The 24,976-nt window shown below is 41.9% G+C and overlaps 1 protein-coding gene across 1 annotated transcript in view; it reads left to right on the plus strand.

Moving 5' to 3' along the window:
- Positions 1-16,058: 16,058 nt before the first annotated feature.
- The window catches only part of LOC127580669 (unconventional myosin-X), a 139,625-nt gene continuing 130,707 nt past the window's right edge, over positions 16,059-24,976 (plus strand). Inside the window, exon 1 of the mRNA XM_052034353.1 lies at positions 16,059-16,399. Within this exon, the coding sequence (XP_051890313.1) occupies positions 16,295-16,399 (105 nt within the window). The 5' untranslated portion in view covers positions 16,059-16,294. The remainder of the gene's footprint in view (positions 16,400-24,976) is intronic.

Raw genomic sequence — 24,976 nt, forward strand, 5'->3', positions numbered from 1 at the left:
TAAGTTCATCACCTTTAGTCTTAACATTTTTGGCATTAAGGTAAACACATTTCAACCCATCTAACTGATTACATTTATGCCCCATCCCCTGCCTATCCTTCCTCACCTTCTCTGTACACATCGCATCTGCTGCTACACCAACTGATCCATCTTCTAATTTAACACTCTGGTTCCCATCCCCCTGCCAACCTAGTTTAAACCTTCCCCAACAGCCCTAGCAAACCTGTCCACAAGGATATTGGTCCCTCTCCAGTTCAGGTGTAACCCGTCCCTTTTGTACAGGTCATACCTACCCCAGAGGAGATCACAATGATCCACAAATGTGAACCCTGCTCCCTGCAACAACTCTTCAGTCACTCATTAGTCTGCCGTATCTTCCTATTCTTTCTATACTTAGATACATCCTCAGTTATGAATCTAATTGAAACATACAACTGTTCAGGTTCTTGATTCATTCAATTACAAAACTCTTTACATATGACTGTACTTAATACCTCTGAAATACACATTTCAGGCACTAGTAATTCTGGTGGATCACTTTTCCAGAGTCTTCATAACATAAATTCAGTTAAATGTCTACTTTAATGTAAGGAGTTTCAGGAAATATGTGATGAACTTAGAGTGTGGGTAAGTACGTGGAACTATGACGTGGTGGCCATTACAGAGACAAGGCTGTCGCAAGGGCAGGAATGGTTGCTGGATATTCCATAGTTTAGATATTTCAAAAGGGACAGGGATGGAGGTTAAAGGGGTGGGGGAGTGGTTTTGCTGATCAGGGACAGTGTCACAGCTGTAGAAAGTGAGGATGTCCTGGAGGGATCGTCTACTGAGTTAGTGTGGGTGGAAGTCAAAAACAGGAAGGGAGCGATCGCTCTATTGGGAGTATTCTACAGGCCCCCCCAATAGCAGCAGAGACACTGAGGAACAGATCGGGAGGCAGATTTTGGAGATGTGCAAAAATAACAGGGTTGTTGTCATGGGTGATTTCAACTTCCATAATATTGATTGGCACCTCCTTAGTGTAAAGGGGATAGATGGGGCAGAGTTTGTTAGGAGTGTCCAGGAAGGATTCCTGACACAGTGTGTGGACAGGCTGACTAGAGGAGACACTATTCTGGACCTGGTACTAGGCAATGAGCCTGATCAGGTTTCAGATCTTTCAGTGGGACAGCATTTTGGAGATAGTGACCATAACTCCTTGACCTTTACCATAGCCTTGGAGAGGGCTAGGAGCAGATGATATGGGAAAGTATTTAACTGGGGGAGGGGAATTATGATGTTATTAGGCAGGAACTTGGGAGCGTAAATTGGGAACAGATGTTCTTGGGGAAGGGCACAGCGGAAATATGGAGGTTGTTTAGGGAGTACTTGCAAGGGGTTCTGGATGGGTTTGTCCCATTGAAGCAGGGTAAGGATGGTAGAGTGAAGGAACCGTGGTTGACAAAGACATGTAGAATATCTCGTCAAGAGGAAGAAAGAAGCTTACCTGAGGTTTAGAATCAGACAGGGCTCTGGAGAGTTACATGGTAGCCAGGAGGGAGCTTAAGAATGGACTTAGGAGAGCTAGAAGGGGGCACGGGAAGACCTTGGTGAGTAGGATCAAGGAAAACCCCAAGGTGTTCTACACATATGTGAAGAATATGAGGATAACTAGAGTGAGGGTAGGACCGATCAGGGATAAAAGAGGAAACATGTGCCTGGAGTTGGAAGAGGTAGGGGAGGTCCTTAATGAATACTTTGCTTCAGTATTCACCAGTGAGAGACCTTGATGATTGTGAGAATGGCGTACAACAGGCTGATATGCTAGGGCCTTTCGACATGAGGAAAGAGGATGTGCTGGAACTTTTGAAAAACATTAGGATAGATAAGTCACTGGGGCCGGATGGGAAACGTTCAAGGTTGTTACGGGAAGCGAGGGAAGAGCTTACTGTGCTTTTGGTGATGATCTTTGCATCCTCACTGGCCACAGGACTAGTCCCAGATGATTGGAGGGTGGCAAATGTTGTTCCTTTGTTTAAGAAAGGGAGTAGGGATTATAGACCAGTGAGTCTTACATCAGTGGTGGGCAAATTACTGGAGAAGATTCTTAGAGACAGGATTTATGGGCATTTGGAGAAGCAGAGGCTGATTAGGGACAGTCAGCATGGCTTTGTGAGGGGCAGGTCGTGCCTCACGAGCCTGATTGAATTCTTTGAGGATGTGACAAAGCACATTGGTGAAGGTAGAGCAGTGCATGTGGTGTACATGGATTTTAGTAAGGCGTTTGATAAGGTTCCTTATAGAAGGCTCATTCAGAAAGTCAGGAGGCATGGGATCCAGGGAAACTTGGCTGTGTGGATTCAGAATTGGCTCCCTCATAGAAGACAGATGGTGGTGGTAGATGGAGTGTATTCTGCCTGGAGGTCGGTGACCAGTGGTGTTCTGCAGGGATCTGTTCTGGGACCCCTGCTCTTTGTGATTTTTATAAATGACTTGGATGAGGATGTGGAAGGGTGGGTTAGTAAGTTTGCTGATTATCACAACATCACAAGATAAGGGAGCAGAAGCAGGCCATTCGGCCCATCGAGTCTGCTCCAAGGAAAAGGGAAAAAGAAATGGGGTGGGAAAAAAAGAAGAAAAAAAAACTATTCAATCCCATTTGCCAGCCTTATCCCCATATCCCTTGATACCCTGACTATTTAGATATCTGTCTATCTCCTCCTTGAATACCCCCACTGATCTGGCCTCCACTGCTGTGCGTGGCAAGGAGTTCCACAATTTCACCACCCTCTGGGTAAAGAAACTTCTCCTCATCTCTGTCTTGAAACTGTACCCTCTAATTCTAAGATTGTGCCCTCTGGTCCTGGACACGCCCACCAAGGGAAACAGCCTAGCCACATCTACTCTATCCTTACCTGTCAACATTTTAAATGTCGCTACGAGGTCCCCTCTCATCCTTCTGTACTCCAGCGAGTACAGTCCAAGAGCCGACAAACGCTCATCATACTTAAGCCCTTTCATTCCTGGAATCATTCTCGTAAATCTCCTCTGAACCCTCTCCAACGTCAGCACATCCTTCCTAAGATGTGGGGCCCAAAACTGCGCACAGTATTCCAAATGAGGCCTCACTAGCGCCCCGTAGAGCCTCATCAACACTTCCTTACTTTTATACACTATACCTCTCGAGATGAATGCCAACATAGCATTCGCTTTCTTAACCACCGATCCAACCTGGTGGTTAACTTTTAAGGTATCTTGTATGAGTACCCCCAAGTCCCTTTGTACTACCGCACTATCAATCTTCTCTCCTTCTAGATAATAATCTACCCGCTTATTTCTACTTCCAAAGTGTACAACTGCACATTTCTCAACATTGAATCTCATCTGCCATTTCCTTGCCCATTCTCCTAAACTGTCTAGGTCCCTCTGCATTCTTTCTATTTCCTCTATGCTCCCTACTCCTCCACTTATCTTGGTGTCATCCGCAAACTTAGCCACACAACCATTTATTCCATCATCCAAATCATTGATGTACAAGGTAAAAAGGAGAGGCCCCAACACCGACCCCTGCGGCACACCACTAGTAACCGGTAACCAACCAGAACGAGATCCTTTTATTTCCACCCTTTGCTTCCTGCCAACCAGCCAATTCTCCACCCATTTTGCTACCCTGCCCATAATTCCATGACCTCTCATCTTATTAATCAGTCTCTTGTGAGGCACCTTATCGAAGGCCTTTTGAAAGTCTAAATACACAACGTCTACCGCCTTTCCCTTATCCACCCTACCTGTGATTTCTTCAAAAAACTCCAATAGGTTGGTCAGACAGGACCTCCCCTTCACAAAACCATGTTGACTAGGTCCTATCTTGCCTTGCGCCTCTAGGTATTCGGTAACCTCCTCCTTGAGGATAGACTCCAATAATTTTCCCACCACTGACGTCAGACTAATAGGTCTGTAATTGCCTTTGTGCTGCCTCCCACCTTTCTTATACAACGGAACTACATTCGCTACCCTCCAGTCCTCCGGAACCATGCCAGAATCTATCGATTCCTGAAAAATAATCGCCAATGCCTCCGCTATCTCCACAGCCACCTCCTTCAGAACCCGGGGATGCACCTCATCCGGTCCGGGAGACTTATCAGCCTTAAGCCCCTTTAGTTTTCCAAGCACCTTCTCCCTATTAATCTCAATTGAACTCAGCTCCAATTCGTGAGACTCCTGACTAACGGGCACATTGCTTATGTCCTCCACGGTGAAGACCGATGCAAAATATTCATTCAATTCCCTTGCCATCTCACTATCATCCATTATAATACCTCCTGCACCGTTATCAATTGGTCCTATGTCAACCCGTGTCTCTCTTTTATTCCTTATGTATTTAAAAAAACTCTTAGAATCCTTCCGAATGTTGTCCGCCAGCTTCCTTTCGTAACTCATCTTTGCTTTCCTAATGACCTTCTTAGTTTCTCAAAGGTTTATACAAAGGTACTTAGTTTATACAAAGGTTGGTGGTGTTGTGGATAGTGTAGAAGGTTGCTGTAGATTACAACAGGATATTGATAGAGTGCAGAGCTGAGCTAAGAAGTAGCAGATGGAGTTCAACCTGGAAAAGTGTGAAGTGATAAACTTCGGGAGATTGAATTTGAAGGCAGAATACAGGGTTAATGGCAGGACTCTTAGCAGTGTGGAGGAACAGAGGGATCTTGGGCTCCAAGTCGATGAATCCCTCCAGGTTGCCACGCAAGTTGATCGGGTTGTTAAGAAGGTGTATGGTGTGTTGGCCTTCATTAGTCGGGGTATTGAGTTCAAGAGCCGTGAGGTAATGTTGCAGCTCTAAAGAACTCTGGTTAGACCACACTTGGAGTATTGTGTTCACTTCTGGTCGCTTCATTATAGGAAGGATGTGGAAGCTTTAGGGAGGGTGCAGAAGAGATTTACCAGGATGCTGCCTGGATTGGACAGCATGTCTTATGAGGATAGGTTGAGTGAGCTGGGGCTTTTCTCTTTGGAGAGAAGGAGGATGAGGGGTGACTTGATAGAGGTGTACAAGATGATAAGAGGCTTAGATCGAGTGGAGAGTCAGAGACTTTTTCCCAGGGTGACAATGACTAACATGAGGGGACAGAATTTTAAGGTGATTGGAGGAAGATCTAAGGGGGATGTCAGAGTTAAGTTTTTTACACAGAGAGTGGTGGGTGCATGGAACGCACTGCCGGCAGAGGTTGTGGGGGCAGATACATTAGGGACATTTAAGAGACTCTTAGATAGACACATGAATGATAGAGAAATGGAGGGCTATGTGGGAGGGAAGGGTTAGATAGATCTTAGAGCAGGATAAGATGTCGGCACAACTTGTGGGCCGAAGGACCTGTACTGTGCTGTAATGTTCTATGTTCTATAAGTCCTTAATGTAACTGTCTCTTTAAACAATTATCAACCCAAGTATCATTTCTGAATGAAAACAATATTACATTTAAAACATGCAAGTAACACATAAATTGTTGCAGTGACTGCAATAATACATGGTTTTGCTACATATTAGATATCATGAACTCAATTAACGCAACATTAACTGTAATTCTTTCTAGAGGTTCTCCAAATGTGTGCCTCTAAACTCAATGGTCTTTATCCTGGCTTACATTCTGACTTCCTGTAGATGCTTGACTTTTCTTCTTTCCAGATGTTTCTTTTGAAGCCAAGAGGTCACCTCCTTTGACATTTCCCCTCTGGATTGTCTCCAGTTCTCACAATTCTGCTACAACCGTTCACAGCTTCTCCAATCACATTCTGGCTACAACACTTTGGGCTGACAATGGTAAGTCTAAGCTGAGTGTGAAATCTCTCATGGGATTTTTGGATCTTTTAAACTGCTTCCACATTGCAATGTAGTCTTCTCTTAATGTATTCAATTAAACTGTGGTTGATTCATATTATTTACTAATTCTGTACACAATAAAACCCTTGCAGCTCTTCCCCAAAACTATTGCTGTTTCATGTTCTGCCGCAATGTTGTCTGTGTCAAACTCACTTGAACTGACTTTGATACATAAGAACATAAGAAGTAGGAGCAGGAGTAGGCCATCTGGCCCATTGAGCCTGCTCCGCCATTCAATAAGATAATGGCTGATCTGGCCGTGGACTCAGCTCCACCTGCCTGCTTTTACCCCATGACCCTTAATTCCCCTACTATGCAAAACTCTATCTAACTGTGCCACAAATATATTTAATGAGGTAGCCTCTACTGCTTCCCTGGGCAGAGAATTCCACAGATTCACTACTCTCTGGGAAAAGCAGTTCTTCTTCATCTCCATCCTAAATCTACTCCCCCAAATCTTGAGGCTATGTCCCTAGTTTTAGTCTCACCTACCAGTGGAAACAGCCTTCCTTCCTCTATCTTATCTATCCCTTTCATAACTTTATATGTTTCTATAAGATCCCCTCTCATTCTTCTGAATTCCAGTGAGTATAGACCCAAGCGACTTAATCTCTCCTCATACGCGAATCCCTCATCTTCAGAACCTCCTGTGTACTGCCTCCCAAGCCAGTATATCTTTCCTTAAGTAAGGAGACCAGAACTGCATGCAGTACTCTAGATACGGCCTCACCAGTACCCTGACAGTTGCGACATAACCTCCCTGCTCTTAAGTTCAATCCCTCTAGCAATGAAGGCCAACATTCCATTTGCCTTCTTGATAACCTGTTGTACCTTCAAACCAACCTTTTGTGATTCATGCACAAGCACTCCTAAATTCCTCTGCACAATAGCATGCTGCAATCTTTCACCATTTAAATAATAATCTGATCTTCTATTTTTCCCTCCAAAGTGGATGACTTCATGTTTACCAACATTGTACTCCATCTACCAGATCCTCGCCCACTCACTTAACCTATCTATATCTCTCTGCAGACTCTCCACATCCTTTGCACAATTTGCTTTTCCACTCAATTTAGTGTCATCAGCAAACTTTGATACGTTATACTTTGTTCCCTCTTACAAATCGTTAATGTATATTGTGAACAGTTGCGGGTCCAGCACCAACCCCTGCGGCACCCTGCTCACCACTGATTGCCAACCAGAGAAACACCCATTTATCCCAACTCTCTGCCTTCTATTGGTTAACCAATCCTCTATCCATGCTAATGCCTTACCCCCAACTCCATGCATCCTTATCTTATGGTCAAGTCTTTTATACGGCACCTTATCAAATGCCTTCTGGAAATCCAAGTATACAACAGCCACCTGTTCCCCTCTATTTACTGCGCTCATTATATCCTCAAAGAGCTCCAGTAAGTTTGTCAAACAGGACCTGTCCTTCCCGAATCCATGCCTGATGGAACCATTTTTCTCCAGATGTCTCATTATTTCTTCCTTAATGATAGCTTCAAGCATTTTCCCGACTACAAGCATTAAGCTAACTGGCCTATAGTTACCTGTTTTTTGCCTACATCTTTTTTGAAATAGTGGTGTGACATTTACTGTCTTCCAATGCGCTGGGACCTGCCCAGAATCCTTTCCCTGCTTCAATCTCAGGTTCTCTCCTGTTTTAAGAAGACCACTATCATCCCGGTACCAAACAAAAGCAAGGTAACATGCCTCAATGACTACTGACCAGTTGCCCTGACATCCATCATCACGAAGTGCTTTGAGACGCTGGTCATGGCTCGCATCAACTCCAGACTACCAGACAACCTGGACCCATTGCAATTCGCCTATCGCCGAAACAGGTCTACAGTGGATGCCATCTCCCTGGCCCTACACTCAGCTCTGGAGCATCTGGACAGTAAAGGCACATGCGTTAGACTATTGTTTATTGACTACAGCTCTGCCTTCAATACAATAATCCCAAGTAAGCTTGTCACCAAACTCCGAGACCTAGGACTCAACACCTCCCTCTGTAACTGGATCCTTGACTTTCTAACAAACAGACTGCAATCAGTGAGGATAGGCAGCAATACCTCCGGCACGATTATTCTCAACATTGGTGCCCCACAAGGCTGCGTCCTCAGCCCTCTACTCTACTCCCTGTACACGCATGACTGTGTGGCCAGATTCTGCTCTAACTCCATCTACAAGTTTGCAGATGATACCACTGTTGTAGGCTGTATCTCAAACAGCGATGAGTCAGAGTACAGGAAGGAGATAGAGATCTTAGTGGAATGGTGTCATGACAACGACCTTGCCCTCAATGTCAACAAGACAAAAGAGCTGGTCATTCACTTCAGGAAAGGGGGTGGTGTACATGCACCTGTCTACATGAATAGTGCTGAGGTCAAGAGGGTTCAGAGCTTTTAGTTCCTGGGAGTGAACATCACCAACAGCCTGTCCTGGTCAAATCACGTAGAAGCCACGGCCAAGAAAGCTCACCAGTGCCTCTACTTCCTCAGGAGGCTAAAGAAATTTGGTTTGTCCCTTTTGACTCTCACCAACTTTTACAGATGCACCATAGAAAGCATCCTATCTGGATGTATCATGGCTTGGTACGGCAACTGCTCTGCCCAGGATTTCAAGAAATTGCAGAGAGTTGTGTACACAGCCCAGCGCATTACGGACACCAGACTCCCCTCCTTGGACTCTGTCTTTACCTCTCGCTGTCTTGGTGAAGCAGCCAGCATAATCAAAGACCCCATCCACCCGGGTCATTCTCTCTTCTCTCCTCTTCCATCAGGTAGATACATACCACCAGACTTAAGGACAGCTTCTACCCCACTGTGATAAGACTATTGAACAGTTCCCTTATACAATGAGATGGACTCTGACCTCACGATCTACCTTGCTGTGACCTCTCACCTTATTGTACTGCACTTTCTCTGTAGCTGTGACACTTTACTCTGTACTGTTACTGTTTTTACCTGTACTGCATCAATGCACTCTGTATTGACTCAATGTAACTGCACTGTGTAATGAATTGACCTGTACGATCGGTTTGTAAGACAAGCTTTTCACTGTACCTCGGTACAAGTGACAATAATAAACCAATATCAATACCAAAGTATTACAAACTCCTCTACTATAATTTCCGCCATTTCTTTCAGTACCTTGCATCCCATCAGGACCAGGGGACTTGTCTACCTTTAGGCCCACTTGTTTGCTCATCACTACCTCTTCAGTGACAATGATTGTATCGAGGTCCTCACCTCCCATTGCATATAACATCTCTCTTTGGCATGTTAGACATGTCCTCCACTGTGAAGACCAACATAAAATAGTCATTCAAAGCCTGAGCCATTTCCATATTACGCAATATTAATTCCCCCTTCTCACCTTTCAAGGGGCCTACGTTCACTTTAGCCATCCTTTTCTGCTTTATGTAATTATAAAAACTTTTACTATCTATTTTTATATTTTGTGCTAGTTTACTTTCATAATCTATCTTCCCTTTCCTTATTGCTTGCTTAGTGGTTCTTTGTTGTTTTTTAAAGTTTTCCCAATCTTCCAGTTTCCCACTGCTCTTGGTGACTTTGTATGCATGAGCTTTTAGCTTGATGCCTTCTTTTATTTCCTTAGTTATCCAAGGCTGGCTCTCCCTACCCTCACTGTCCTTGCTTTTAACTGGAATATACTTTTGTTGAGCAGCGTGAAAAATCTCTTTGAAAGGCTTCCACTGTCCCTCAACTGTCCCTCCATACAGCCTGTGTTCCCAGTCTACCCTAGCCGACTCCTCCCTCGTCCCATTGCAGTCTCCCTTGTTTAGGCATAATACACTGGTTTTAGATTGAACTATTGCACCCTCCACTTGTATGAGAAATTCAGTCATACTATGATCACTCTTTCCAAGAGGATCCCTAACTACAAGATTGTTAATTTTACCTGTATCATTGCACAGAACCAGATCTAAGATAGCATGTTCCCTTGTAGGTTCACTAACATGCTGTAGAGGATGGGTGGTCTCATAAAATTCATATTTTATGAGACCACCCATCCTCCTGTCTATTGCAACCACATGACTAGAAGCTTTGTATGTGCACTTACATAACCTCAGGGGAGTATCTGAGGCCCAACTGTCTTCAACCTCTTCATCAATTACCTTCTGTTCATCATAAATTCTGAAATGGGGATATTTGCTGATCATTGCACAAAGTTCAATTCCATTGGCAACTTCTTGGCAAAAGGTGCAGTCATATCCTACAAGTAGCAAGACCAAGATAACATGGGCATGGGCTCACAAGTAGCAGGAAACATTTGCACCATAAAAGTGCCAGACAATGATTATCTGCAACAAGAGAGAGTCTAATCACCTGCCCTTAATATTCAATGGCAATACTAGGGCCATGTTCCCCATCATCAACATTTTGGGATCACCATTAACCAAAATCTCAACTGGACAAGCCACATAAATGTTCTGGCTACAAGATCAGGACAGAGGCTGGGCATCCTACTATAAATAACTCATCTTGAGGTGTGCCAAAGCCTTTCTATCTGCAAGGCCCAGGTCAGCAAAGTGATGGAATACTTGCTAGGATGAACACAGCTGTAATGAGACTTAAGAAGATTGTCTGCTTCTAGGATAAAACAGCCTGTTTGATAGATGTTCCATCTTCACCTAAAATATTCATTCTTTCCCATCACTGACACGTTATGGTACTGTGTGTGTCATCAACAAAATCCACTGCAGTTACTTGCCCTGGCAACTATGACTACCTTCCAAAGCTGTGATCTCCACCATCACAAAGGATAATGGTAGCAGGTGCATGGAGACACTATGTCTCCAGTTTCCTCTTCAAATCATGCACCTTTCTTACATGGAAATGTTTTGTCATTCTTTCATCATCACTGAATCTAAATCCTGAAACTTGCTCCACAACAATAACTGTAGCACTTCACAGAAGGATTGCAGTTCAAGGAGGTAGCTTCACAAGAGCATTTAGAGATAAGGAATCAATACAGTCCTTGGCAATGATACCCACATCCCAAAAAATAATATAGTGGAAGTGTGTGGAGTGATCAGGGTCAGGATTCCCTTTTCCAACTTTGGTGAATAGTGAGATAAAAGAATCACTGTGCTAAACTTTAAACAACCTTTGTACTTAGCGTCATAGAGTCATAGAGCAATACAGCACAGATACAGGCCTTTCGGCAAGTCCATGCCAACCACAGTGCCCGCCCAGCTAGTTCCAATTTCCTGCAATTCGGCCCATATCCCTGTAAGCCCCACCCCTCCATGTAGCTATCCAAGGGCTTCTTAAATGATACCGTTGTACCTGCCTCAATCACTTCCTCTGGCAGCTTGTTCCATATACTCACCACCTTCTGTGTGAAAAAGATGCCCCTCAGGTCCCTTTTAAATCTTTCCCCTCCCACCCTAAATCTATGCCCCCTAGTTTTTGACTCACTTACCCTGGGGAAAAGACTGTTACCATCCACCTTGTCTCTGCCTCTCATAATTTTAAACATTTCTAGAAGGTTGCTCTTTATTCTCCTACATTCCAAGGAGTAAAGACCTAGCCTGGTCAACGTCTCCCTATAACTCAGGCCTTTTAGTCCTGGCAACAACCTTATAAATCTTTTCCACACTCTTTCCAGTTTAACATGTCTTTCCTATAACAGGGTGACCAAAACTATACACAGTACTCCAAGTGCGGCCTCACCAATGACTTATACAACTACAACATAATGTCTCAACACCTATACTCAATGCCCTGACTGATGAAGGCCAGTGTACTAAATGCCTTTTTCACCACCCTGACTACCTGTGACACCGCTTTCAATGAACTATGCACTTGTACTCCTAGGTCCCTCTGTTCTATCGCACTCCCTAGTGCCCTATCATTCATAGTATAAGTTCTATGCTGGTTTGACTTTCCAAAATGCATCACCTCACACTTATCTGTATTGAAGTCCATTTTCCAATCCTCGACCCACCTCCCTAACTGATCAAGATCCCCCTGTAATCTACAATAATCTTACATAGAACAGTACAGCACAGTATGGGCCTTTTGGCCCGTGATGTCGTGCTGACCTATATAAACCTACTCCATGATTAATCTAACCCTGTCCTCCTACACAGCCCATAACCTTCCATTTTCTTTACATCCATGTGCCTATCTAAGAGCCTCTTAAATATCCCTATTGCATCAGCCCCCACCACCACCCCTGGCAGTGCGTTCCAGGCACCCACTACCTCTGACATCTCCCCTAAACTTTCCTCCTCTGACCTTAAACTGATATCCTCTGGTATTGGTCATTGCTGCCCTGGGGAAAAGGTGCTGGCTGTCCACTCTATCTATGCCCCTCATAATCTAATACACCTCTATCAAGTTGTCTCTCATCCTGTGTCGCTCCAAAGAGAAAAGCCCTAGAAAAAACCTGCTTCACTATCAACAACACCCCTTAATTTTGTGTCATCTGCAAAATTATTGCTCAAGCCTTGTGCGTTTGCATACAAATCATTCATACAAATAACGAATAACAAGGGTCCCAACACCAACCCCTGCAGCACACCACTAGACACCGTCTTCCATTCCGAAAAACAACTTTCAACCACCACCCTCTGCTGAATCCACCCAACTAGGTCTCCCTGGATTCCACGGGACCTAAACTTCCAGACCAGCCTACCATGCGGGACCTTGTCGAAGGCCTTTCTAAAGTCCAAATAGACAACAAGCACTGCCATGTGTTAGTATCTGTTTGCAGCAATTTCTAATTCTATTACAGGTTACCAGCATTCGCACTACTCCCTACTTTCTTTCCTTTTAGGTCAGTGCCTGGTTTCATGTTAGTTCCTCCCAAAGTCAGCAAGATAGGAAAATGAGTAAGTAGGGACCTATCAGATAATTCCAGCTCTATTAAGTATCAGGATTATTTCCAACCTCAGAAATATGAGCAGTGTTGTCAGATCTGAAAACACGAAGTTATCATGTGAGAGCCTTCAAATTATATTTTTTAAAACTTATCTTAGACTATTTAAGAATATCCTAGCTGAGGTTTCCATTTGTATTTGAGTCTGACATCTGGTTGGTCTGTGTACATGCTGTGTACAGTATCAACACAATTCTGTGTCATACTGCTTGACACCACCCACTGATATGTTTAGTTTAACTCTTTGTTCTCTGGGAAAGACTACATTTATTTACCCCGATTATTCTTTTGACCTTTGCTGGTCATTAAACTGTATTGAACAATAGCATTATATGGTGTTATTTATTTAGTTACCAGTTCATTCCTAATTAAGTTCCATTATGCTGCTGACTGTAGATCATGAGTTAAATAACCACTGATGATTATTGTTTGGCTATTATTGTTTATCTCACCTTCTGATACATAAGAATTGAACACACATTGTGGCATGTGGGATTGAGGTCTCTGATTGAAACTGTGAAGGAGGTGCAAATGACAGTACATTACATTGCATATTGTCATGTATGAGGGCTGGTAGTTCATCATTTAGCTTTTAATCAAATGATTAGTGGATTTGGATAGGTGAGGGGTTGCCAAGAAGTGCAAAGTGCAGCAATGTATATCTTGAACAATTTCTGCACAATCAACTGTATATCATAATATATTCTAAGAACATAAGAATTAGGAGCAGAAGTAGAATTTACTCAACCATTCATCAAGCTCATGGCTGATTTCCTACCTCTTCTATTTCAGATCCATTTTCCTGCAATATCTGCATATCTCTTGATGTCCTTAATATCCAAGAATCTATTAATTTCTATGTTTAATGAAATGAATGACAGAGTCCTCTTGACCCTCCAGGCTGGAGAATTCCAAAGATTCATCAACTTCTGAGTGAACGCATCTCAGTCCCCAGTGGTTTACCTGTTATTCTGAAATTGTGATCCTTGGTTCCAGACTCATCAGCCAGATGAAGCTTCGCTCCTCCATCCAGCCTGTTGACCTTATAAGAATTTTGTAACTTTCAATAAGATCATCTCTCATTCTTCTAAACTTTAGAGAACACATACTTAATCTCCTCTCATCTGGCAAATTAGAATTTCCAGGAGCTAGTCTGGTGAATCTCTGTTGCAATCCCTCCATGGCAGGTACATTCCTTTTTAAGTAAGAGGACTAAAACTGTACACAGTACTCAGGTACAGTCTCACTAAGGCCTGATGTAACTGCAGTAAGATATCTTGCCTCAAATCTTCCCCTAATAAAGGTCAATATCCCATTTGCCTTCTTAATTGTTTGCTGTATCTACCCGCTAGCTTTCAGTGATGAGTGCAAGGAAATCAATGTCCCTTTGAACATCAGTATTTCTCAATCTGATTTAAAAAATACTCTGCTCCTCTATTTTGTGCACTGATGCAAATGCCTTCACAGATTTCCACAGAATATTCCATTTGCCATGTTCTCACCCACTCGATCATCTTGTCCACATCCCTTGGAAAACTCTTTGCATGCTCCTCCCCATCTAACCTAGTCTTGTATCATCAGCAAACTTGGAAATATGACATTGGGGCCTTCAGCTTACAATATAGATTGTGAATAGCTGGGCCCCACCTGCGATACCCCACTAGTCACTGTCTGACAAGCTGCCAGACCTGTTTCTTCGCTGTCTTTGTATTCTCAATCCGTGCCAGTATATTACCCCTAATTCTATCTGCTCTGACCTTCCCTTAATCAGACAGATGTCTAAAATTATCGTACAAATACAATAATTACCATACACCCGGCAAAGTAAATATCAGGTGATTTAGGGAGACCTGTGATGATGAATGGGGAAAAAGCTAAGGGTGGAGTAAAAAAGAGTGTTGGAAGAACTCAGTGAGTCAAGTGGCATCTGTGGAGGCAAAGGGATGATTGATGTTTCGGTTTGATATCCTGCATCAGGACTAAGAGTATAGAAGGAAGATAGCCAGTATGTAGAAGTGAGAGGGAAGGGTTGAGACAGAGGCCAGTAAGTGATAGGTGGAACAAGATGAATGGGGGTGGGTGATGATGGGAAGATGGAACCAGGTGGGATGAGGGTAAGGGGTCTTGGTACCGGGGGCAGGTAAGATAGAAAAGGTGAACAGAGGGAGAAGGGACCAGGGTGGACTGGTGGGAGTGGGAAAGGGATGGAGGGGATGTGGGTTACTTGAAATTGGTATTGGTATTGGTTTATTATTGTCACTTGTACCAAGGTACAGTGAAAAACTTGTCTTGCATACCGATCGTACAGGTCAATTCATTACACAGTGCAGTTACATTGAGTTAGTACAGAGTGCATTGAGGTAGTACAGGTAAAAACAGTAACAGTACAGAGTAAAGTGTCACAGCTACAGAGGAAGTGCAGTGCAATAAGGTGCAAAGTCACAACAAGTTGAATCGTAAGGTCAGAGTCCACCTCATCTGGAACATTCAATGTTCATAACATTGGGGCTAGGCTACCCAAACAAAATATGAGGTGTTGTTCTTCTACTTTGTATTTGGTCTCACTGTGGCAATGGAACCGGCCAATGACAGACAGGTTGGTGTGGGAATGGGAAGGAGAGAAGAAATGGCATGCCACTGGAAGTTCAAGATGGCTGTTGCAGCCAGAGTGCAGGTGCTCTGCAAAATGGTCACCTACTCCGTTCTTAGTCTCACTGATGTACAGGATGCCTCATCGTGAGCACCAAATGCAACAGGCCAGATTGGAGGAGGTGCACGCAAATCTTTGCTTCACAGAAGGACTGTTTAGGTCCCTGGATGGTGGTGAGGGAGAAGGATAAGGGACAAGTGTTGCACCTCCTCAGGTTGCAGGAAAAAGTACCAGGCGACATAGAGAGGTGGGTGGGTAGGGATGAGCAGACCAGGGAGTCACAGAGAGAGTGGACAACGTGGAAAGAAAGGCCGGAGAGAGGGGAAGATGCACTTGGTGGGGGCATCCCATCGGAGCTAGTGGAAATGGCGAAGGATGGTATACTGGATGCTGAGGCTAGTAGGTGGACCAAGCTCTTACTTCTACCTCTGGAAAGGAGGGGGGTGGGGTGATGTGGATAGTTTTAGAGCAGACATGTGGGAAATGGAGGAAATGCCCATGAGTGGAGCTAAGGGTGGAGTGTTGGTATTGGTTAGTCAGTCAAGGCGATTGGCTGGAATTCTACAAGGGGGCGCCGATGAGCTCCGCCGTATTTTTATAAAGAAAGGGACATTAAGAGACTGGTCTTACTCCAGCACACGAAAGCAAACCCCTTGCTGTAAATAGTGTATAATTAGCATTTCCTAGGTTGTTACAAAAGGAATAGCACTAGTGCCACTGAACAAAGGCGTTGGTTAGAGAGTAGTCCTGAAGCGCGGGGAGGTGTTGGTGAGAAACTGTCAGGTGGTGTAAGAGCCGGCAGCGCGCTGCATCCTCCGGCTCGGCAGCCGATTCCCGGTGCGCTGAGCGCCGGACGCAGCGAGGAGATGTGCTCGACCGCCGGCCCGGAGGACCTGGCCACGTTGTCCCAGCTGGACGAGACCATTCTCCTGAACGTCCTGAGCCGCAGATTCCGGCATGACCAAATTTATGTAAGTATGTTGAGCCGGGCTTCAGGTGGTGCTCGTTTAAAGACCCGGTTTAGCAGAGGAGGAGGTGTTGTCGCCTTCCCGTTGACTTGAGGGAATTGAATTGATGACCGCGGAGGAACGATCAGTGAGCTCTCAGGCTACCGTGGTCATCTTGTTCGGAGCAGCCTTGTTTAGTCGAGGCAGAAATAGAGCGACAGCGCTCTGGGCACATTTTGTTTTCAAGTTTGAGCGTGACTTGAGATACCACCGAAGTATTAAACTGGCCAAGCGTTTGTGTGAACCGGCAAGTGTTGCAGCGTACAGACTAGATTTTGGGAATATGATAATACCTAAAAGACAATGTACATCAAGGAAGTGTAATCGGTTTCACTCCCCTCCTCCTCTCCTGATCCAAGGAGTGCAGTTGAACGAGCTGTTCTGACAAGTTCTTGCTCAGTCATGCTTGAACACGAGGGCCTTCACTGCATTTCTATGAACTTAAGTACGACCCGGCAGGACGGCGAGGCCATGGGAACATATGCAACCCCTGGGTTACCACTACTCACCAGGGAATTTAAGTCATGCATCCAGCCCTCCCCCTACTAAACTTTGGGATGCACATGGCTCTTCCACAGGGTGGTCATATTTCAACGGCAATGAAGGCTTGGGGGAGGGGGGACCGTTTCTCAGTCACTGCAGCTTCCAGTATGCAGTACCAGATTGCCAGTGCTGAAGGCTATGAAGGAAAGCACAGCGATGTATGCAGTAGTGGATTTATTTAGTAGGCTGTTACACAATTGCAGTATTTCCCATGGAATGATGTAAAGAGAAAAAAATAACTTCATCTTAGAAAAATGGCCTGAGGCACTTCATAGGAGCGTCATCAAAATGTGGGTCCAGTCCCAAGAAGTTTTTGGAGTAAATGAGTGAAAGTTTGGTCAAAAATGTTTGGAGGAGCATCTTTCTTTTTCAATCTTTTTATTAGTTTTCAAATTGATACAGATTGATATATAGCATCAATATTTATACATGTAATACAAAGAGATAGGATAACAATCATAGCATAGATAATCATAAAGAACAATAAAATATAAAACAAAATCTGTAGATCCAATGATCTCTTAGTAGATGACTATAATATAAAAGAAAGGAAAGAAAAAGATTTATTATATAAATTTAAAAAAACCCAAATCAGTAAAAAAAATTGTAGTCAGTATAAGCTAAACAATAAAAAATTCATAAAACAGAAAAAAAACAACAAAAAAAGAAAAAAAACTGGGCTAAAATTTCTCAGTAGAAACAGAGCAATATTATGTTGTCAACTCCGTTCCTCCAAGTTGGAAAGTTATTGAAAGGGGATCTACATCATGTGAAAATATTGAATAAATGGACTCCAAATATCTTCAAATTTAAGCGAAGGATCAACAGTACCACTCCTAATTTTTTCCAAGTTTAAACATGATATAGTTTGAGAGAACCATTGAAAAGTAGTAGGGGGTATTGGATCCTTCCATTTTAGCAAAATGGATCGTTTGGCCATTAATGTAACAAAAGCAATCATACGGTTAGCGGAAGCAGATAAATGGCCACACTCTATCCTTGGTAATCCAAAAATTGCAGTGATAGGGTGAGGTTGTAAATCAATCTTCAATACGTTTGAAATAATGTTAAAAATGTCTTTCCAAAAGAGGACAGGACCAAAACATATGTGTCAAAGAAGCCACATTCAATTTACATCTATCACATATAGGATTTATGTGGTTATAAAAATGAGCTAACTTATCTTTGGACATATGGGTCCTGTGGACTACCTTAAACTGTATCAATGAGTGTCTGGCACACATTGAAGATGTATTAACTAAATGAAGAACTTTCTTCCAAGTCTCTATAGGTAAAGATGTCTGGAGTTCACCTTCCCATTCATTCTTAATTTTTTTCTAATGATTCTAGATGTATTTTCATAATTAAATCATAAATTATTGCTATCAAGCCCTTATGATAAGGATTAAGGCCTAAAATTATTTTCGTAGTTTCAATTTTGTAAGGTGTCGGAAAAGAGGGTATGGTAGTTTTTAAAAAATTTCTAATCTGCAATTATCGAAAAAAGTGTGATCTAGACAAATTATATTTATTAGACAATTGTTCAAAAGATGAAAAACAGTTATCAATGAATAAATCACGAAAACATACTATTCCCTTCCTTTTCCATATGGAAAAAGCTGAGTCAACTCTGGATGGATGAAAGAAAAAATTAGATTGAATGGGACTTGATAGATTAAATTTATTCAATCCAAAAAATTTATGAAATTGAAACTATATTCGTATTGTATGTTTAACAATTGGGTTAATCGTATGTTTACTTAATTTGGTAAGTGCGAAAGGGAGTGAAGCTCCTGAAATAGAAACTAATGAAAATTCAAGAACTGATTGGTGCTCAAGGCATACCCATTTGGGGCATTGAATTACATCAAAATCTTGTATCTGAAAGATTAAATATCTGATATTAATTGCCCAATAATATAATCTAAAGTTAGGCAAGGCCAAACCACCATCCTTTTTTAGTTTTTGTAAGTATTCCTTACTTAACCTTGGGTTTTTATTCTGCCAAATATATGAAAGAATTTTAGAATCAATAGTGTCAAAAAAAGATTTCAGAACAAAAGTTGCTTGAAATAAATATAAAAATTTTGGTAAAATATTCATCTTAATCGCATTAATTTGGCCTAAAGCATCTTAAATGGAAGAAAGAAAGAAGGAGGTGAGGGTTTCAGGGAGGAAATTCCAGAGCTTGGGGCCTGGGGTGCTGAAGCCACAGCTTCTGTCAACAGGGTGATATGATACAAAAACAAGAAATTTAAAGTTGTTACATATCTAGGAGAAGATGTTGACCAAAGGCAAGTGAAAATATAAAATCCTTGGGGATCCTGATAGGCTAGATGAAGGGGCGATATTTCTTCTTGTAGAATTTAAAAACAAGGGATCACTCATTTAAGGCAGAAATAAGGCAAACCTTTTTTTTCTTGGAGTGTAGTAGATCTCTAACTCAAAAGGTAATTGTAACAGAGACGTTGAATGTCTTTAAGGTGGAGATAGATGCTCAGTAAGCAAAGGAGTGAAAGACTACTATCGTGGGTAGAAAGGAAAACTAAGTTGAGATTGCAATCAGACCAGCCATGATCTTATTAGCTGGTGGAGCAGGCTTGAGATGCCAAGTTGTCTGCTCCTGTTCCTAATTTATGTGTTCATAAGTTACACTTTTGCTTGAAAAGCAATCTTGCCATTTTTCTGCATATTCTAAAGTTAATGTGAATTGGGATTAATTGTTTTTTTAGTTGTTGCCATCATTTGCCCTTACTTTGAATAGTAGAGATGAAAGCCTATGGCTTGTAAAATATTGTAAATAATGTACTTTGTTTTTTTAAAATGTGCTTTAGAAAAATAGAATGGAATAAAACTGAGAAGACTATGAATCTGAAGTGAAAATAGAATTTCTAAATAAATGTAGAAAAATGGCCTGAGGCACTTCATAGGAGCGTCATCAAAATTTGTCTCCAACCCCGAAGATTTTGGAGTAATTGAACAACAGTTTGGTCAAAGATGTTTTGAGGAGTATCTTAAATGGAAGAAAGAAAGGAAGAGCTGAGGGTTTAGGGTGTGGTAGCTTTTACCATGAAGAGAAGTGCAGTAACACCTTGAGCTTATGATCCTTGCGAAGAAAATAACTTTTTTTGGTCAAATGAAGGAATTTTGTGTTAGAACTCTATTTGACATTGCTGTGGTGGAACAGGCAACGAGGTTGAATTGATATTTCTGTGCTCTTTAGTTGTATCATTAGATCTAGGTGAAGAAATGAATGAAGAAACGTAAAACAGAGTGCTGGCAATATCCTATTAATTGCGATGAATAGAAAATTATACAAGATGCAATTGGCAATGCCTTTTGCTGTTGGGAGGTTGTCTGCTAAGCTGCATCCATTTATAAAATTTGCTGGTTTATGTTGAAAGATAAAATAGTAAAATTTACAGTGAGAAAATGAATTCCTCTGCATGGTTGTATCTCCAGAAAGTCCCAAGCTTATGATACTCTCAGTTAACAATTAGTACTCAAATCAGACTCCCCACCACCGCAAGTCCAATATTCAGTATTAATCCGTGTGACGCAAGGGAAAAGCTAATTCTTGACATCCAGATTTCCACCCCAAGTCATGAGACAAAAATGGTTCCTGATTAGACTATTCCCCATATTTCTAGATTCTTCTCCAGAAGATGTAGTTTCTCTGTGTCCACCTTATCAAAAGTCCTTGGCTAGCGAAGTGCTGACTTTCTTATCTCTGGGTTACCTTAATTGGGTGGTTTCAAGCTGTCTTCTTTACTTAATCCTTTAAATCATGATATGAAACTGGTAAATCTGCACTCCAAAGTCAATATCTCTTCCCAGAAGTTTGAGTATGGTAAGTGACCAGGATATGAGTTCTTAGACTAAAGTTAGTGAAAGGGCAGTTTTCTCAGGCTCTCCAGTTTAGTCCAGGAAAAGGCAATTGAATTTTCTAAACAAGTTTGAAGTTGATTGTCTCTGCATTTCTAAAGCCCGCATACAATTAAATCCAAGTTTGCATAGAGTCAAATGGATGTGTAATAAATTAATGTAATGTTATCTTGTTTTATGCTCATTAGGATGTAGTGCGCTTAATTCCTAGTAACTTGTATTGCTGTGAGCGGAGGAGAAAAATGTTGGTGGTTAGAGTTCCTAACATCTTATAATGTGTATCTTATTTCCAGTGTAGTTTTTAAAATTGAAATCACGTTCTCACATTTATATGGTGGAATTTTCAACCCTGGGTGACTAGTTTAGTCGTCTAACATCAGTGATATTATACTGCTTCTATAGTGTACATCAAAATGGCTAAGTTTTTAAATTGTAAAAGTTTAAACAGCAATGTCGGTGTTCTCAATAATTGCCTTTCCACACTGATCGTACCTGCCAGGTTCTATTCTGGTCCATCCTGGTGTAGGCAGAAATCGCTTGAAATACGACCCTGTTTTGAGCTGCTGACTACTCATTTTTACCATCACTGTGCCACCTACCTGCCCTACTGCAGAATTAACTGACTCCTCTGTCTCAGTTTATCAGCTGCTGAAGTTTTCATCTGTGTAATTTTAACCTCTAGTCTTTCTGTGCACTCCTGTCTAGCCAGCTTTGTTCTATCTTCTGAAGTCAATAGTTGAGCTTATTGTCATATGCACAGGTACATATATGCACAGATACAATGAAAAACTTGCAGCAGCATCATCACAGGTACAGAGCATTGGAGAGACAATGTTTACAAGAAAAACAAATTAAACATAAATTATACAGGACAGAACACATTTAGAACAAAAAAAATGTCAATTTGTACTGCACAGTGGTAATAGTGTTGCAATACTGAGGTAGTGATTAGGGTTGTGCAGGTTGGTTCAAGAACTCAATGGTTGAAAGGAAGTAGCTGTTCTTGAACCTGGTGGTGTGGGACTTCAAAGTCAAGTTTATTGTCGTATGCGCAAGTACATATATGCATAGGTGCAATGAAAAACTTACTTGCAGCATCACAGGCACACAGCATCAGATCAACAGCATTCACAAGAAAAACATAAATTAAACATTATACGCAATTTCTGTACCTCCTGCCCGATGGTGGTTGCAAGAAGATGGTGTGGCCTGGATAGTGAGGATCTTTGGTAGATACTATCTTCTTGAGGCAGTGCCTAATGTAGATACTCTCGATGGTGGAGAGGGATGTGCCCATGATATATTGGGATGAAACCATTCAAAACAGAGTCACCAGGAGCCCGTGTCATAGTTTGCAGCAAATCTCTTTCACGTCCATGCTCACTGACCTCCACTGACTTTTAGTTTTGCAATGCCTGAGTTATAAATTTATCACCCCACCAAATATCTATAATATCCTCCATTCCTTTTACTGTCTGAAATCACCTCCAATTCTTAATTTTAGCAAGTCCAATTATGACCACTCCATGATGCTGGTTCCTTTGATAAAGGAGCCAGGAACTGTATGATTCTATGATTCTAGGTAGTGAACTTGCAATAAACTTAGGCAGGATGTAAAGTGAACTGTACACAGCTCTTGTCCCTACATTGTATCCAAGAGCCCTGGGGAAAAAGTGCAGGAGAAATTTATTAAAATGGTACCTGAACCTTGAGATTATAGCTTTTTTTTAAATTTTTAAAAAAAAATTTTACAGCGTGGTAACAGGCCCTTTTGGCCCAATGAGTCTGCGCCGCCCATTTTAAACCCCAAATTAACCTACCCGTACGTCTTTAGAATGTGGGAGGAAACTGGAGCACGCGGACACGGGAGAACGTACAACTCCTTACAGACAGTGACAGGAATCGAACCCCGATCGGTGGCGCTGTAATAGTGTCGCGCTAACCGCTACACTACCGTGCCGCTTTCTGAAGATTAGAACAGGTAACTTACTTTCACGGGTAGTGGCTGAGGCAAGTAGCGTGGATCCTTTTGAAAGGAAACTAAACATGTACACTCAAGGAAAAAGAAAATGGATTTGCTGAAAGGCTGACGTGAAGTAGATGTGGAATATAAACAGTTTTGGAGACTAGTTATGCCAACATGGTGTTTCTCAGCTGCATGCCATATGTCGTCTGTAACAGTGTGCATCTACTATTTTTGTGTTCTGAAATATCATTATTTATTATTTTGAATATAGTAACAAGTTATGTCAAATTTGATTTGGATAAACTGTTATTAAAAAGTTGGTCACATCAATATGTTGGGTTCATTCCAGTATTCCATATAAATTTGTATGAAAATATTTGATGTGCTATTTTACAGCTGACGCATACATAGTATTAGTGGTTTAGCCAAGCTTGTATTGTGTGACAAGTTAATATGGAAATTTGTAAGGCGTTAGTAAATTGAGGTTGGTTTCAGCTGGTAGATTGCCTGATTGATGATTGTTAATGGAATTTTTACTTCGTTCTGCTTTGTGAAAGGAATGGGGCTCTGGAATGCACATTTTATTTGGAACAAGATGGCCAATTCTCCAACAGAGCTATTGGAGAGAAAGTGTAAAATCCTGAGGCAAATTTAAAAAAAAGCTTGGATAGAGAGCCTGCCTTCCCCAACCCCAACCCAGTGGGATCCAACTATGTGTTCAGGTGGGATTGGGTGTAGGTGCTTGTAATAATTTGTTTAGGTATGACTGTTCCATGCACAGAGAGTGAAAGATTGAAACGGAAATTAACATTTACCATAAGCCTATGAAATCCAGAGTTCTAAGCATGCTGCAAGTTGCAGTTCTAGTATAAGCACTAGGAATTTGAGCCTCACTTGATTGTATCCAAATCTTTGAAGTTTAGTGTTTAAAGAAAACCAACAGAAGTTCCTGAAGTCTGGCTAAGAAACAAGTAACATCAATGCTGCATGGTGGATAAAACTAGTCCTGGCTGCGAATGAGCTCCAGAGAATAGAGTTCTTGCTAACTCTGTGAGCAGTGTGACTTTGGAGATTTTGGCAGAAGCTGAATAACATGACATCAGTAGCCTTCTGGAAACAATTTTATGATTACTTGCATCGTGAACTGAGCAGCCTTCACAAGTGGCTGATGGAATCAGTAATTGTGGTAATGTTGAACTGTGTGTCATAGCATAGATGTGAAAAGGATAACGTCACTAAAGAAGTTATCACATGAAGAGGGGACTGAGAATCAAAATTTGAGCTATTCCAGAGCAGATTGTGGGGACCACAAAGCCAGCCACTGTTAATATGCTGGTCAGCTTGAGATGTACAAGATTAGAACTAAGGCAGAATGGTTGATAACATAATGAAAGTTGTGATGGAGGATGAAGTGCCTGGGACACAGACTGTCACAGAAAATGCACCACATTCTTTAACATGATTGGAGCAGGTAGTTTAAAAGATTTGAGCTATTACATGGTTCATGGAGAAAGGGTAGATCAGATTGGAGTAATTTGAGTAAATGGGGATAAATGATGGGCCTTTTGAGAAATGGACGACGAGGAAGAAAATGATTCTTATTGGATAATAAAGTTGATTTCTAAGATTCACAAAATGAATTAGCATTTGGATTTGGTGAGATTGGTGAAGGCCTTTTTCTGACCTGATCTCAGCCGGGGCACCAGCAGAATGGTCTAATTGTTTTGAAAACCTTAGACTAATTTACAAAACATCTGCTAAGACTCCTACTTTTGATTACTTTCAAATGTTTAACGTTAACGTTTGCACATGTGGATATTAGTTGAGGTCGATATCAGGCTCTGTGGTGACACTGTTGCACTAGAAGATTAACTATGCTGTACAGCGCAAAAGAGAGCCATTTGGACCAATGAGTTCTTGCCAGCACTTGTGTTTTATTCTTACCATGTCTTTTCTTTCCTCCTCTAAACCTACTAGTGTAATCCTCTGTTCCTTTATCCCTTGTGTGCTTGTTCATCCTCCTCTTAAATATATTAATTGTTTCATCTCTTTTTGTGTTGGTGAGTTCCACATTCTTGTCATGCTTTGGCTAAGCAAGTTTTTTCTGAGTTCCCTTTTGGTTTCTTGATGGCTATCTCATATTGGTG

This window comes from Pristis pectinata, chromosome 2 (assembly GCF_009764475.1).
Source record: "Pristis pectinata isolate sPriPec2 chromosome 2, sPriPec2.1.pri, whole genome shotgun sequence".
NCBI lineage: Eukaryota > Metazoa > Chordata > Chondrichthyes > Rhinopristiformes > Pristidae > Pristis > Pristis pectinata.